The sequence below is a fragment of the Sander lucioperca genome, chromosome 12 (genome assembly GCF_008315115.2).
Source record: "Sander lucioperca isolate FBNREF2018 chromosome 12, SLUC_FBN_1.2, whole genome shotgun sequence".
NCBI classification, from domain to species: Eukaryota; Metazoa; Chordata; class Actinopteri; order Perciformes; family Percidae; genus Sander; species Sander lucioperca.
In genome coordinates this window covers 4,526,005-4,543,599 of record NC_050184.1, presented here as the reverse complement: position 1 = coordinate 4,543,599, position 17,595 = coordinate 4,526,005, and the positions used below count along the sequence as shown (strand labels likewise).

At 39.9% G+C, this 17,595-nt stretch overlaps 3 protein-coding genes across 3 annotated transcripts in view; 1 reads left to right on the top strand and 2 right to left on the bottom strand.

The window, feature by feature from the left end:
* The window catches only part of LOC116059532 (tubulin alpha chain-like), a 370,798-nt gene that overhangs the window by 294,001 nt on the left and 59,202 nt on the right, over positions 1-17,595 (bottom strand). The gene's annotated exons all lie outside the window — the stretch shown is intronic.
* igfbp6b (insulin-like growth factor binding protein 6b) lies at positions 2,930-7,057 on the bottom strand. Its single transcript, XM_031312861.2, has 4 exons — positions 6,277-7,057; positions 5,340-5,374; positions 4,492-4,611; positions 2,930-4,097 (listed from the first exon to the last, which is right to left on the bottom strand). Exons 1-4 carry the CDS (start codon positions 6,611-6,613, stop codon positions 3,984-3,986), a joined length of 606 nt encoding a protein of 201 aa, XP_031168721.1. The 5' UTR covers positions 6,614-7,057; the 3' UTR covers positions 2,930-3,983.
* Positions 9,464-17,595, top strand: part of spryd3 (SPRY domain containing 3) — a 58,773-nt gene continuing 50,641 nt past the window's right edge. Inside the window, exon 1 of the mRNA XM_031312765.2 lies at positions 9,464-9,620. The gene's annotated coding sequence lies outside the window, so the exon portion shown is untranslated. The remainder of the gene's footprint in view (positions 9,621-17,595) is intronic.

The following is a 17,595-nucleotide window of genomic DNA, read 5'->3' as shown; positions in this document are numbered from 1 at the left end:
ACTACAGGCTATAGGTGGTGCCAGTAAGCTTTGTTGGTTCAAACCATGCAAGATTATTATGACTGTATTTTAATGAACTCGCATGATATATAGTAAGGGAAGCCAAATCTGAATGGCTTGCTGAATCTTATGTTTTCGGGATCAAGGCAGCCTACAAAAAACTGACTGGGTAGTCTTATTTCTCAGTTTAAGTTGGCAGGCACTCCAGAAACCCAAATGTAAGATAGGCTACCTAAATATGAAATGCAAGAGATGTCCCCTTTAAGTTACTCTTTTTGTGTTTCTAGTTCCTAGTTTTCTATTTGAATGTATGGAAGTATGTTTTATCTTGTATTCCAAATTGAAGGCCTGTCATTCTTTTGCATTAGAAGTTCCATTTTTCCAATATGCTATGAATGTAGCACTGTTTCCCATATACTGTACATACATTTTCTCTCTGTGAAAATCTGGGTTTTTTTTATGTGTTATAGAAATATTTTGAAGTAATTATCAGTTGCCAATTATCAGCTTTAACATCTGGACATTTTCTGAACTTTGACACAGAGAATTGAGTCACTCCAATCTATCTGCATGCAAGACTCTTGATTTAAATGTTTCATTTTTTAATAGAAATGTGCTTGTGTCTTTACTCACATCATAATTTGACTATTTGAAATGGAATCATACAGAATAGTAGGTGGATGTATTGTGCTTGACAGGCTTCATCTCATGCTCAATGCACAGAAAAGAAGCTCCAAGAATAGCAAACCACCCTAGATAGAGAAGTAGGACGTGTGGTGGTGTGATTCTACAAAGGATAATGCTTCCTCCTTCATTTTCTGCAAGGCCTTCATTCCATATTACGCAGGGACAAATGGGATATTCTATGCTGTTACCTTGGAAACAGGCATGTATCTGGTCCCTGTGTTGCGAAGCAGGAGAAAATCATCCTTTATGTGCCTATAATGGCAGAAAAGCAGCATGGCTCTAATGTGCTCTAATGTGTAATTTCTGTTTCACTGCTGGCGACTGGTTATTGTGACCACAGAGGGGATTCTCAGAGGGAATGTGTACTTGCATGAAGCCTCAAACTGAATCGGTGAAACACAGTAACCTGTTCATGTGCTGATGATGATTCAGAGGAACCCTCAGTACAGCAGCCAAGGCTTCAGGAGGGTGACTGTGCAGAAGTCTCTGTAATTGTTAATGGGGTTAGACAACTGATTTAGTGTCACACTTCATCATCTTCGTCACTATTATCCATCCTGGCAGAAGAGTTGAGCACACTTTTTCTAATAAATATTTACGATTTGTTCTAGATGACTCTCTTTGACTCAGGCTCCATGTTCAGAAGCCTGTGAAAACACGGCCTGCTTCTCTGAGGCCTGGACAGAGCTCTGTCCTGCAGGGATCCACTGGGGGCAGACCTCACAATTTGTGAAATGTGGTCTCTCGCTCTGTGAATTCAGATCATTGCTGCAGAAACAATAAACTCTCTACTCTGGCTGCTGATGTTTTGATGTGTTAGTCTCATTAAGTTATTGTTTTAGATTGGCCTTCTTAACCACACTAGCAGCATGGTTCCATCGATGGCAATTACTGTCTGTCAGTCAGTCAGTCAGTCTGTCTGTCTGTCTCTCTGTCTGTCTGTCTGCCTGTCTGTCTGTCTGTCTGTCTTACTGTAATGGAACGACTCTTGGATTGCCATTAAATTTGGTTGAGACATTACTGTCCCCCTCAGAATGAATTGTAATTACTTTGATGATCCTTCATTTTTCTTTTAGCGCCATCATCAGATTCCTATAAATTATATTTGTCCAATACTTTGGTTTATGACTACCTCAAAGAACTGCAGTGCCTGAACACACAGAGCCTTGTAGAGCCTCTAGCATATTGTTAGGCTCTAGTTTTTATGGCCTTATAGGCGCTATTAAGGATGAAATCTTTTGTATGATTGTATGAGAATTTTTTTTTTTATGATTGCATTTCTGTTTAAATCTGATCTCTGCATTGGTGGAATTAAATATTTTGATCCTTAGGTAAAAGGAGCACTTCAACAATGTAAAAAACTCTATTGCAACTAAAATTCCTGCATTCAAACTCTTACTTTAGTAAAAGTACAGAAGTATTATTATCGGCAAAATGTACCCATAATGCAGAGTGGCTCCTTTTCTATTACGTAAAAAAAAAGTAGTGGAGTAAAAAGTACAATATTTCCTTCCGAAATGTAATGCAGTAGAGGAATAGCAGCATAGAATTAAAGTACAAGAACTTGAAAGTTGTACTAACGTAAATGTGTTTCTACCACTGGATTTGTGGCATATTTGGGGTTACCTATGTTATGTTTATGTACACATAGGTGTACATATGAGTCGTTCCTGGTTAAATAAAGGTAAAGAAAATCCTGTATCACCGTCATAATCATCATTCTCATCTTCCTCTCCTTTTCATCATCAACAGCAGCGTCATTCAGAGTCATCACAAATCCCATAATCTGACTGCATTTCACAAAAAAGAACACAACCAACAGCCATCTTTATATTAATATATGTTTAATTCTTCTCCATTTTTATTATCATTATGTTTTATTTTCATATTTGCAAATCTTACAGGTCCTTTGTGCATGGACCTTTCATCACAGCACACACATTGGCACAACAAGATTGTTCAGAAATAGATAAATTCTAATCACACTTTAATAGCACACAATTTCATGACTTTTGCAAGGACTTGGGAAAGACATAACAATAACAAATTTGATCATTTTTTCCCTCTACTGAAATCAGAATTTGTAGTATGATGTGCCAAAAATAAAACATAATAGTAACATGGACATTCTCAATTCTCAAATAAACAAAGCATAAATAAAAAAGGAAATTAAAAACATGAGATATAACCATAAGATGTGCAGCAGTTAAATAGACCTCTGATGAATGTGATGAGTTTTTTTCCATAAAGGTGCCTTTAAAGCACAACACTTCCCCTAACATGAAATAAAATAATCTCTGTCTTTAAATAAGAAACTGCTGACAATATAAAAATACATGGCATTGTACTGTAGTTCATTAAATAAACCAGCAATTCATATATAAAATATTATATTGACGTGTATAAAAATATGCCTTACAACTTTTTGAAAAGGGTAACAGCCGTAAGCTTTTTGTCTGCCACTTCAGAACACACAGTCGACCACAAAATTCCAACATATGTACAAACAATCAACTAATAAGCAGTCAGAACGCCATTTTGACAAATAAAATCAACAGAAGCATCCAGGATCGTATTCGTATGACTATTTTTTTCTGACTTGACTTATATATAAGATACTGTAAGATTCAAGCAGTACTTGATGGAAACACATACTCAAAAATAAATTAATAGAAATAAGAAATATTCTGTCAATTAGGTATGTTGATATCAGTGTATCTTTGGAGAGAGGGAGAGAGGACGGTGAGGGAGACACATTTTTCAAACACTTGTGTCACATCACCTGCGTAACAGTATTTCAGCCCACTGAGATCAGAACAAACACAGGCAGTGTCAGCTATCCTAAAGTAAAAAGGGAAATCAAAATCTACCAGAAAGCCAGGACAAGAGCCAGGGAATATAGAGACCATTCGGAGTAATACCGCTTTGGATCACTGAGGCAGTTCACAGAGCATTAATGTGAGCATGCAGCATGTCACCGGACGACGCAGAGGACGTTGCTGCAACTGTCGAACATTCAGGCAGATGTTGTTGTTGCTGCTGCTGGACTGTGAGAGTGTGTGTGTCTTGCTTCTAGAGAGGACATGAACGTTAACTGGTGTGTATTTTCCATAGGAAGTGGTTTATCCCTGCTACCTCCTGTCCAGGCAGTGTCTAGCACATGCTAAAGCCACCCCCTCTCCCTGTGCTCCTGCTCCTCTACCACCACCACCACCACCACCACCTCCTCCTCCTCCTCCTCCTCCTCCACCTTCTCCTCTTCCTCCAGGCTCAGAGCAATAGGACGGACTCATCCCTCACTCCCCATCGCATGGTAAAGTGCCATCCTCGCTGGCACGTGAGGGCACGGGCGTGCCGAGTTCATCCACGCACCAGCAGTTGCCACGCTGCATGCCCTTGGAGGAGCGGCACTGTGTGAGATTAAAAGACAGAGAGGGAGATTTTGAAAAGGGGAAAGGAGGGTGGAGATTGAGTGGGAGAGTGGGAGAGTGGGAAAGGTGGCGAGAGAGGAAGAGAGAGAAAATGACATGTCATCATAGCGCAGTACTGATTCTCTGAGCTCACAGCTGAGAGGCTCAGAGAGAGAGAGAGAGAGAGAAGTGTCAGTTATTCTCAGCCCCTGTGGTCACAGACAAATCTCCAGATGCACTGAAACAGAAAGCTGCAGTGGAGTGCAGCTCTCAGAAATACAAACAGTAACACCAAGTCAGTGTAGCAAAGACCCATTCTCACGTCACACAAGAGCCAATAAAGTTCCCGGCCGTCATATGTTTCATGATGTTTCAGGTGACTGTAACACCCTACCTGCTTTTTCCTGTAGAAGCCACGAGTGTCACAGTTGGGTATGTAGATGTCACGGTCCGACTGGAAGATTGTCAGCTCGAGACCCCTCAGGACACTATTGAGCAGCTTGCGGCAGGGGGCCTGAAAACAGCAACGCAGAGTGTGACTTTAAACATCACCAGAGGCAAAGATAGAGAGACCTGTCTTTGGAGTGGCAGTGGCAAGTCTCCCCTCAGGTGATTGTGTTGGCAGAAATCCTCTATGATCACAACACATGTCGATGTAAATCACAAAGGATTGGCTACGGTGATGCAGCATCAGAACCAGAAGCAGAGAATGTGTATATATTTATATCAGATGTCACATATTGTATAGCATTATATAACCATATTGTTACACAATGCTTTGGGTTTTCAGGTCACTGAATGGTTTGAAGTGACTGTGCCTTTTCTTGTCACTTCGTCAATTATGTGACTATTATGTGACTACTACACATATTAGTTCGAAATGCTGCAGATCACCGAGCTCGCAAAGTGAAAAATCTGTGGCGGCAGCAGCCGACTTGAAACTTTCCTGATTCCCATCATGCTCAATTAGTTCTGCCGCATAGCAGCACACACATCATGCACCATAATGCATGGCTTCAGGGCAGTGTGTGTACATGCCACTGCAACACCCCAAACAGCAGAGAATCTGTGATAATAACTCTATATAATGCAATGCGGCTCGATATACAACCCTCTCCATCACATATGATGTGTATTAATACAATCTTGTTTCATAAAAATGCTTACTACATCTCAGATTTTTGATCATTTAGGTGACGCTTCATCAGCTTCACTTATTGTAAATTAAGAGCATGAACTTACTTTTTCAATGTCACCACCGTGTGAGGGATGGGGACCTGAGAGGAAACGACACAATGGCATGAGAATGTGACATTAAACCATCGCAGCTGCTAACATCAAACCACATTTTACAATATAAGCTGCATATATAATAAAACATCACTGAGCAACCACTCAGATGGGATCTAGAATAGAATAGAATAGTCTTTATTGTCACTGTACATGTACAACGAAATTGAATGGGGTGGTCATTCAACGAGAGACCTAATTTCCATCAGTTTCCTTTTCAGATAGTTAATCGCAGTATCTCAGTTTGAACAGTAGATGGAGATCACTGCAATAAAAAGCAGCTTGATCAGGATGTAGGTGACACTGACAGTTTCACATTCATTCTAAATTTTCTCCAGAGAGGCTGACTTGTAGGACACATCATTGTCATGCACCCTGTCATTCAAATAGATGAAATACATAACACTGTTAGATTTTTACATAAATGCAGGGATATGCATCTTCACTTATACACCCCAAGACTAAATAAAAGGTCTTTGTTTTTTGTGTGATTTGTCATCATTTCTGATTAACAATGATTACAGTCCTTTTACAATAGGACTGTAATAACAATGACATTTTTTATCACAGTGACTCCAGAGGCACTGCTGAGCGGTATTGGATGCTTGAGGTCTGCAAATTCATCTGTGGTGCACACATGCATCCAGGCTTAAATGTCACACACTAATTGGCCTTTCTTTTTGTTGGTGAGTGACACAGCATCACATGCAATTCACAGCAACACAGGAGACACACTGTAAATACAATTATATGTGGTGGCTGTACCACTGCACTTGTCTAGCCTACCTGCAGTGTTCATGCATGTATCTGTGTGCATCTGTAGGTTAATGCATGTACATGTGCATATGTGATTTCATGCACGTGTGTGTGTGTATGTACAGTATCTTACCTGTGGGGTGGGGCCTCTCAGTGGGACTAGTCCTGCTGTGCTTGGCGCAAATGCCCCTTCCCTGCAACAGAGCCTGAAGGGGGCTATGCTCCCTTGGTGGGGGAACACAGCGGAGCCCCTTGGCACAGCTCAAGGTGTACACACCACAGGGCTCTCCCTGGGCCAACACTGACGTGCTGCCAGCAACATTATGGTCTCTGGGGGGGCGACCTGCCCCCAGTGGATCCCTGCAGGAGGGACAGACCTTGAAGGGGCCCAAGCGGTTTGCCCCGGTCCATGATCCGCAGTGAGCAATCAGCAACAAAACAACGGTTGTTAAGTTAGAAAGGATAGGCATTTTCTGTCCAGGTCTCAGGTTCTCCACTCTGTCACTCTCTGTCACTTAAATGTGGCTGATGCTATTTCTGGATGTATATTTCTCCCTTACTCTCTTTCCCTTTCTGTCTTCTCCCCGTTTCTATACAGTAGCTTTCCTTGGTGCTTTGCTGGTTGAGTCCCCTGCAGTGCCAGAGGAGACAAATGGAGATCGAGAGAGACACAGCAAAGCACCAGCTTTTAAAGATCTGAAAGGCGGTGATAGAGAGTGAGTGAGTGAGAGAGAGAGAGAGAGAGAGAGAGAGAGAGAGAGAGAGAGAGAGAGAGAGAGAGAGAGAGAGAGAGAGAGAGAGAGAGAGAGAGAGAGAGAGACAGAGAGAGAGCACAGTTATGACACCTTCAGGGGCTGGGACTCAGAGAAAGAGAAAGGGAGACAGAGAGAGAGAGAGAGAGAGAGAGAGAGAGAGAGAGAGAGAGAGAGAGAGAGAGAGAGAGAGAGCGAGAGAGAGAGAGAGAAAGAGAGACAGAGAAAAAGAGAGAGAGGGAGGTGGCAGGGAGCGAGAGAGCAAGTGGGGGGTGGATTATGTTCCTTTCAGAAATTATCAAAATCTCTCCACCCTTTCCTGTTCTATACTAACACATACATCCAATCCTTCTTCCACTCATGCTCAACATTACAAATGCGCAGTCATGTTCGGCTTTTTGCACTTTCTTTCTTATGTCAGAGACCTTTCTGGAATAACATTTGCCATGGTAACAAATACAAATGTATATGTGCCTCCATAATCCTCACCACTGCAATGCCATTTGCTACAATACATGCAAAGCTGTGTGGAATCTCCTGCTTGGATCCTGTAGAGAATATTTCCTGGACAAACATGTAACGCTACAGCTAAATTCCACACCTGAGTCTTTTTTGTCAAATTACAGAAACACATCAAAGTTTAGAGAATTTTGAATTAATGAGTTGTATGCTAAATAAATAAGTAAGTAAAGAAACAAAGTCAGTGATCTCCCGAATGTACGTTAAAATAGAAGTGTGACAATTTATGTAGCATACACTTATTGAAACTGTGCTTCAGCATAATCAAACCACTGCTGAGTCAGATATGTAATACATTGCCTCGGCAAGAAGACTAATCCAGTCTTTAACAAGCAACTTAACTCCTAGATTACATTTCGGCAGCTATCCGATATTAACTGACTTCATGGACCATATCACATGTTGGAGTGTGAGGGCAGTGAAGGATTTTGCTCACCAGTTGTTTGAATTGGAAGAGTAATCATCTGGATAATTGGTAGGAGGAGGAGGAGGAGGAGGAGGAGGAGGAGGTGGAGAGCTTACTTTTGCAGGAATGCACATCAACCGGCCCGAGCCAAACGCTCCACTCAGCCAGGTAGGATTTTCTACACAGGTGGCATCTTCAAATGATCACTACTTAGCCCTTCACTTTCAGCACACAACACTTGATCTGTCATGTCTGCACTGTTCTGTCAGGTATTCTGATGAATAAATGATTTGTTGTTGTTGTTGTTGTTGTATAAATGATGTTATACTCAAAAATAGATCATTATTTTTACTCTGATGCAAAAAGTTACTTTGCAACTACTGCAGTTAGGATACTTCAGTAGCCTGTGAAGTGTTCTCCAATCTCCAATTTTGGGTAGTTTATAAAGCCTGTAATTTTATGTAAGCCTTTTAGTAATTCAGTGAGAAAATGTAGCTGAAAAAGTTTTCTATTATAACCACAGATTTAAGGCATCAGCAACTTTTTATTTTATCCACACAGCACATTATGGCACTTTAAGAATATATGAGAAGAGAAATTGAAAGCAATGTCAAGGATCTGCACATGAAGATCATTGGTAGAGAAGAGGAATTCCTCTCCTATCTGAAGTTTCATGGTCTCCTGTGTTATCTGACCTTGCCTTGCTGCCGTGGGCGCTCTGTGGACAGATGCAACGTGAACATGATACCAAAATACCGAATGACAGCATAACTAGAATTCAGATATTAATAAGACAATGCTGACCTGTAATGGTATCTCGCTACCTTTAAAATAAGACGGACATTTAGGTACACATAAAATGTGCTGTGTGCAGTTTGCCTCATATTGGGTCATTTGCTGCAGCAGCAGTATTACAGACATGATAGAGCACACACACAGACATACCCACTGGTCTGTACTTCCCACTGGATTGCAGGGCTATGAGGCCAAAATCTGCCATGGCATCAGCAGCCTGTTGTTCTGATTAATCTTGGCAAGGAAGGCAAAAATCACCTGCCGTCTTGTGTTCCCATCAGTTTGCAAGCTAGTCTGTTTCCACATATCAGTAGAATGTTCCAAGACACACGCCAGACCAACGGGGGCTCTCTTTTCCACACTGCCCTTGGGTCATTTTTCCTCCTCCAGCCACACAGTTTCTTCCTCCTCTCTGCTTCCCTATCTCAGGTCTATCCCAGCTGGCTCTGAATGTCTCTCTGCTGCCACTTCACCATAGAAAACGATAGCAACCAGAATCCACACAAAATATGTTAAGCTGTTCATATTTTAGTTTAACAGTGGTTGAATGTAACAATGTACATCTACTCAAGTAAATACTTAAAATGTTATGGTACTTGTGCACTTAAATATTTCCGTGTTATGTTACTTTATAGTTCCATGTGGGTAAATATGGCAAATTGGAGCCAAAATAGGACACACACACACACACACACACACACACACACACACACACAAACACACACAAACACACACACACACACACACACACACACACACACACACACACACACACACACACACACACACACACACGCGCGCGCGCACGCATCCGAGAGACAGGATTGGCTGAAAGCTTGTCACCATTTCTCAAAACTCGATGGATTGGCTACTTCAGTAACGAGGGTGTGATGTCAATGGGAAGCGCCGAACTCTAGCTAGTTTCCAAAGTTTTAATGACAAGCTATGGATAGCTGATGGATAAAAAAAAGTGAGTTTCTGTCGTATTAGCCGCCTAGATAACAGGTAAGCGATTGACTAATCGATAATGACCTATAATAAATCGTTGTTCTGCGCTCCAGTTTTAGGAACATCCATGCTCTTTGCTAAGCACCGAACCTCATTTTCAAAGCAAATTGCTAGCACGTTAGCCGCTAATGTTGCTAACCCATATAGCTTTGCGACTGAATTGACCCCCGGTCACCAACTGACATATGGATAATTAACGTTACATTTTAATTTATTTTCAAACTAACATTAAGCTGTTAACCATTTTCATTTTAAATGCCATCAGTTACCTGTCCGAACATTCATGCTAGCATTAGCTTCATCGTTAGCACGGTTTGTAGCTTCCAAAGCTTGGCAGCGTTAGATGTAAACATTGGCACGCCCACCTTCGCCTTGTTATGGCAGTTTCACGTCTTTTGTTTTTATATTGGTTCCATGTATTCCTTTAAATCACTTTGAAAATATCTAAATGAGGTTTTAAGAGAAAGTGGTACGCAGTGTGGACGTTTGACGTGTTTGCTTTGCCCTAACGACATCCTCCAACGTCACTGTACGACATCCCAAACCAAAAGCATTACATTATTATCAGAATCAGCTTTATGGCCAAGTTACAAATTTGCAAAACAGAAACTTAACTTTACCATCTTTTTGTCTGAATTGGACTGCACAAAGCTGTGAAAACTATATAGAGATACTGTATAATGAAGTCGAATTTATCTATAACCCCCCCCCCCCCTCCCAGGATATCTCTTGAGCATCCATACAACCACACTGTTTGGAAAAAAATATGTTGTGAGTTCTGTTTTTAAAATCAGAATCAGCTTTAATAGCCAAGTAAGTGTGAACACATACATAAAAGGAATGTGAATCTGGCTTTCTGTTGCTCTCAAAGTACAAAGAAATAGACATTTGGCTAAAAACAAGGACAACAAAGCTGAACTTGGTAAATATAAACATTTGACTAATATGTACAGATACGTTTGTATATAAAAAAAGTGTGTATATTCATACACATACTATGTACATACGTACATACACTCTACACATGCATACATATGCTCTATGAGGATTGTAAACTGTAATACAATAGGGCATTGCAAAAGTGCAAATGATGATAGAATAAATTAAGAATTATTAGTATAACAGGTTGCTTATATATCTGAGGTAGCTGGATATGACAGTATATACAGTGTATATTACAATGTACATTACAATTGTGTATATGACAATGTACAATGTGTTCATTACAATCAGTGCATAGAAAATGTATTTATTACAACAGCGTCATCAATGTGTGCGTGTGTGAAAGAGATAGTGTTTGTGTTCGGATGGCTGGTCTCATGTTTCTCCGTGCAAATACATGATTCATTGGCACATGAGACAATTAGGCGAAATCATTCTGTCTTATCGCTGCAAGGAAATACAGCAAAGAATAAGGTCACATTTAATTACGTCACATGGGGGTTATATAAACATGTAGAGCTGATATGTTCATTATCAAAACTGTGTCTCAAGAAAAAATGAGGGTAATGGTGGTGTACAAAAGAACAGTAAACCTCTAAAGAGAGGTATGGAAGCTTGTTGTATGTCTTCATAACAGCAACACGCACAGGAACTCACTCATTGTAAAAACTTATTTTATCATTGTATCATGTAGAGGTTGTAGGCTAATGCTAGAATGATTTGTATATCTGTTTTGTACCAGATTTATTCACATATGAACTTGCGCACACTTAATTATGTAAACTGAAATACATATCAAATAATGTAACTAGAGTAGAACTGGGCGATAAGGAGAAAATCTAATATCACGATATTCTTGACCAAATACATAGATGTCGATATTGCGACGATATTGTAGGGTTGACAATTGTTTTTTTTTTTTACAATGAGATTTTAGATAAATAATCATCAATAATGTGGTAAATAGTTTCAAGTGAAATTATAGAGAACATTTTTTTTTTTTCAGCTATGTACTATGTTTACATGCATGCACAAAAATTGTGTGATGTTAAAACAAATCTGCAATTCTTCAAATGCTATTCCCTCAAAATGTTTCACTACAGATTTTCTGAGAAAATTGAGTTAGTATGTGCTTGTTATTATCAATTTTGACAACGTAATTGTATATCACGATATCTCTTCAGCTTCTCAGTTGTAAGGATTTGCTGTTTTTCTAAGTCTTATGTGATTGTAAACTGTATATAATTAGATTTTTTATTTTTTTTTGGAACTCATATTTTATTTTCACCAAAATATTCCATTCCATACATACAATTTTACATTTTACCTTACACTTCACACATTTACAGCTGCTACAAAATACACAAATAAACAAGTATAAAAAAAGCAAGCATTAGCAAACTCATTACAGGGCTCCATCTCTTCATAAATGTGGGTCTTTGTAGCCTTATTGCATATGTAATTTGTTCCATCTTATACAGTTCCCATACTTTTTTAAGCCATATATTATATGTAGGTGGTTCCGGTTTCAACCATCTTATCGTGATACACTTAATAGCAGCCCCTAAGAGTATTTGTAACAGATAGATTTTGGCTTTTCCCCCAAAACCTTCTGGGATTGAACCAAGGAGGACTACCCTCGGGTCATTAGGGATATTTTGGTGAAACACTTCTCTCACTTCTCTCAACACTTCCTTCCAAAAAGTACTGAACTTCGGACAAGACCAGAAAATATGAGTGTGGTTTCCACTTTGTGGTCCACAGTTTCTCCAACATTTGTCTGAGGAGGTCAGGTCCCACTTTGCCGTTATTTGTGGTGTCCGGAAATATCTCATCATAACTTTCCATCTGAACTCCCTCCAGATATTTGCGTTAGTCATCTGATGTGCCTCCCTGCAAATCTCTGTCCAGGTAATGAGATATCTGCATTCATTTCAACCTCCCCTTTCTCTTTTGTTTGTATAGTGTTATTTGGGTTCATTAACAAAAAAGTTGAATATAACTCAGAGATCACCCTTCCAACCTCATTTCCAGCTTGTAATTTAAAAAACAATTCTTCTGAACTCCTGTCTTAATTGTTCGACTGACTTAAGCTCTCCATTATGAATGAGTTGATACCTATAACACAGTCCATATTCAGACCACTTTTTGAAGCCTGCATCCATATGTGCTGGTACAAAACCTTCCAAGTAGCCTAAACTGCCCGCAGATGAGATTTGCTTTGGCAGTTTAAAGGCAGTCTGTACAGCTTTCCAGATTTTTAGGGTTACTCTAGTCCACTCCCCCATTTGGGTATTTTTAAGACTAACATCTAAAGAGGGCAGTACTTTGAGGGGTATTGGGCTGAGACCCTTTTCAATATCAATTAGGGGTCTCAGTTGTGTGGCCCAGAAGTAATATCTAAAGTTTAGAAGTCCCACACCCCCATTTGGTTTAGCTAACTGCAATGTTTTTAATCTTACTCTTGGTCGTTTTCCTTGCCAAATAAATTTTGAAACCATTTTGTTTTAATTTATCAAATGTTAATTTAGAAATTTCTATGGGCAGCATCTGGAAAAGATACAACAACCTGGGCAAAATGTTCATCCATATACTCTCTACTCAACCTATTAGAGATAGAGGAAGTGTCGACCGTCTCTCTAGATCCTCACTGATGTTTGATTATTTTCTTATAATTAGCTTCATAAAGTTTTTCTGTAGATGGGGGGGATAAAAATACCCAAGTATTTGAAACCATCCCTAGTCCATTTAAACCCACTGTTAAGTTTAACCGACATTGGAGTCTTATCCATATTAACCATCCCGAATAATATCCGTACTGGAGAAGATCTTTTAAACGCGGTATTGTTGTTGCAGGTTCCATTAAGAACATCATTACATTGTCAATGTACAATGATTAACTTATGTTCTTCACCATTAATAGAGACGCCTTTAATATTACAATCATCTCGGATGAGCTGGGCTAGGGGTTGAATACTGATAGCAAATAACAAGGGTGAAAGAGGACATCCTTGTCTACAACCCCGCTCTAATGCAAAACTTGCCGATATATGACCATTAACTTTGACTTAAGCCAGTGGACGTGAATAGAGTATCTGTATCCGTTGTATGAAGTCTGAACCAAATCTGAACCGTTTAAGGGTTTGGAGTAGGTACTGCCAAGACACTCGATCAAATGCTTTATAAGCGTCCACTGATAGTAGTAGCGTCTCCTCTCCTTTGGATTTTGAATAGCTCATTATATTTAATAATCTGCGAAGATTGTCACCATAATATCTCCCTGTGATAAAGCCTGTTTGGTCTGGATTTATAATTTGTGCAATGATCTTATTCACTCTCTTTGCCAATATGGCCCTTAAAATACATATATCACCATTCAATAGAGAGATGGGCCTGTATGACTGGCATTCAGTAGGGTCTTTACCTTCTTTGTGTATTACTACAACAGTTGCTTCTCTCCAAGATGCTGCCAGTGTGCCAGATTGTAGAACATGGTGATATGCTTTTAGTAGAAGGAGGGACAATATTTCTTTAAAACTTTTATAAAATTCATTATCATCAAGTTCTGGACTTTTATTATTTTTCAGAGTTGCGATTGTCTCTTTAATCTCCCACTCCTCAATGGGTTCATCTATGTCTTTTGCCATTGTCTCGGATAATTCAGTTAATTTTATATTTTCCAAAAAAGACGTTAGGGTGTTAACATCAGAGCAGGTGTCAGTATTTTCATACAATGATTTATAGAATCCAGCAAATCGTTGAGCCACTTCATCCGGTTTTTGTAGGATTAGGTGAGTTATTACTTTTTAGCTTCTGTACTATGTTTGACGGCCGCTGCTTTCTCAATCTGAATGCTAATAGTCGGCTAGCTCTATTACCATGCAATACTTCTGATTGGTGAACCTTAAATTGCCTTCAATTTTCTCAGTGACCAGATTATTATATTCCCTTTGTGCGTCTCTAAGATCAGTTAAGAGAGTAGGATTTGAGCTCTGCTTATGTTGTTGTTCCAGTTTTATAATTGTTTGTTCTAGTTCCTGTTGTCTAGCATCCCTCTTTTTCTTTCTGGCACTTGCGAAAGAGATAATACGATCCCTGAGGTAGGCTTTTGCACAGTCCCATAATATAAGTGGTGATATTTCTGGGGAGGTGTTGGTGTCCAAATAGAATTTAAGTTCTGTTGTGATGAGGTTGATGAACTCTTTATCATTAAGGAGAGATGCATTTAACCTCCATTGTCTAGGTGTTGACTTATGTCCTATGTTCCATGAGAGTTCAATAGGTGAATGGTCAGAAATAGTCATTGGTAAAATCTTCAACTCAGCTATTCTGTATAGTTCAGCCTTGGGGGTAAAAAAAATAATCGATTCTGGAATAGGATGCATGCCTATGCGAATAAAATGTAAAGTCTCTACAATTGGGCTATTTGCTTCTCCATGCATCGATGAGTCCCAGTTCCGTAGATTGATATTTTAATGTTTTACTCATTCAAGAGGGCATAGTAGTGGAGACTGGCTGTTTATCCATACATTGTGAAATAACACAATTGAAATCTCCACCCATTAGCAAGGTCCCAGAGCTATGGTGTGTTATCACGTTGAAGACTTTTCTAATGAAATCTGGGTTGTCCTCTTTTGGAGCATATACATTCATAAAAGACACATCTATACCATCAATGGAACCATTTAACAAAATAAATCTCCCCTCTGTATCCTTATGGATTGTGACCAAACTAAAGTTGACTTGTTTATGCATCAAAATCGATACACCTTTCTTTCTCCCCGATGGATGAGATGAGAAGTACACTTTATCAGCCCATGATTTCTTTAATCTTTCGTGCTCCACATCAGATAAATGCGTTTCTTGTAGAAACACTATCTGACACTGAAATTGCTTCAGCTGACGTAGGATATTTTTCCTTTTGAGAGGGCTGTGAAGTCCTTTAACATTATAACTTATTATCTTTAGTAACCCCATTCAAAATATATAAATTAAGGGGAATCGATGTAGTTGAGACATATGCATTACTTAAATGCATGAGGAGGTATGGAGAGAAGGTAGGTCTGAGTGGTTGTAATAGGAGTGAGGGAGGGGGCGGAGGAAGGAATAAAAATTTGAAAATGAGAATAAAAATTTAAAAAAATGAAGAAAGGAAAAAAAAATACATAAGGAATAATTAAATAACCAGCAGCTGTGAGACAAAGCCATAATATCAATACTAGGCATTAGGATATTGGTGAGTCTGTATTCAGGAACGAACTACTTCTCTTTCTTAACAAACAAAGATCCCAAGGGGAACACTGGGACCAAAACAAACAGAGCAGGGAACTCTCTTGGACTCAAGAACATGAGTGTCAAGTTAGTTCTTTGGGACCTACTCCCAAGCTGCACAAGGCGAACAAGCAGCTATGTAAGCTGTTCTCTGTGCTAGATATCTATTAGGCTATAGTGTGTATTAGTAGTTGCCTGTGCTTATAGATCCAGATATGGACAGGGGTTGTCAGATGTTCACTACACCGGCTCCTACAGAACCACAATGTAAAATAAAGGCAAGGTACAACAACGGCACCACAAATTATATAAATCCCAAACTGTTTCCTGCATATAGGGGATAGGCATGTTCAAAGTATCTAAACTAAAAAGACACACAGGATATAGGATCAGATTGATCAACTGAGGACACTGTGGGCCTACAAAAAAAGTAAAGTACAAATGTTAAATAAATCAGATTACTGTAAATAAAATGTACTCATTTCGACACTTTGATCAACCGTGCGCACCTGTAACGGCGACGCACACACAAACACGTGCACATACACATACTGTAGTTATATTCTTAATGTGTCGCTACAGTCGCGCTACCTTTCCTACATGACAGATTAATCATAACTGTATATGGATACGAAACGGAGAGTCAATATTTCAGAAATGGAGTAGGTCTTACTTTATATAAAGGCTCAGATACTTATCAACAATGTTCTTTTCCCACCAGGTTAGAGATGCGCTTATCAGGTCTCAGACTCTGTCCCTGGAATTATTCTGCTTTTCACATAGTCCATCGCGTCAGCCGCATCCCAAAATTCCTTCTCCTCTCCATTGTCTGTGTGACTCGGAATCTGGCTGGAAAAAGTAGACCATAATGGACTCCTTGTCGTCCTCGGAGTAGTTTTCGGACATCCGTGAAGGCTGCTCTTGCTCTGGCTACACTCGCTGTATAATCCGGGTAGATGGCCACCGAAGTTCCGTTGTAACTCAGCGGGGCCTGATATCGAGCTCTTCTTAAAATCTCCATACAGTCTCCGTCATAGTGTAATTTTGCAATAATGGCACAAGGATTGTCTCCCGGCTTCCTAGACCCAAGACTGCGATGAGAGCGATCAATTTTGATATCTTTGTCCATCCGCAGTGTCTCTTTCAGTAGTTTAGAAACTGCTGTGGTTGAGCTTGAGCCCGGCTGTTCCGGGACTCCCACAATCCGGATGTTCCCTCGTCTCATCCGCCCCTCTAGGTCTTCACATTTTCCTTTCAGGTCTTCCACTTCACTTTTAAGAGTGCTCACCGTGGTTTGAAGGGAAACAACTTCATCCGACCATGTTGAGAGCCCCCCCTCAATGTCTCTGATATTTCCTCAGGTCGGTCGGGGTTACCTTGAACACCTGGTGGCGAGGCCTCAGGCCTTGTACTGGAGGAAGCGGCGAACTTATATTTTCGGAGATTTGCCGCCATTTACAGCAGCGAAAGTGACTGATATCAAACGCTGATGGTTGTTGATGACGGGTATATGATTTAAGTAGTATTTCGTAGTTTGGATACCGTTACATCAAATTATTAGTGGCCCTGCAGGAGCGCTCGCAAACCTCACTTCAGTCTCACTCCATATCTTGCTCCGCCCCTCCCCCCGATATAATTGGATTTTGAACAGTTTGGTGCACAAAGGAAGCATTTTGATGACGTGACCTCAGGCTTTAGGAAACAGTGATGGGCATTTCCATTCTTTTTTTTTCTGACATTTTATAGACCAAACAATGAA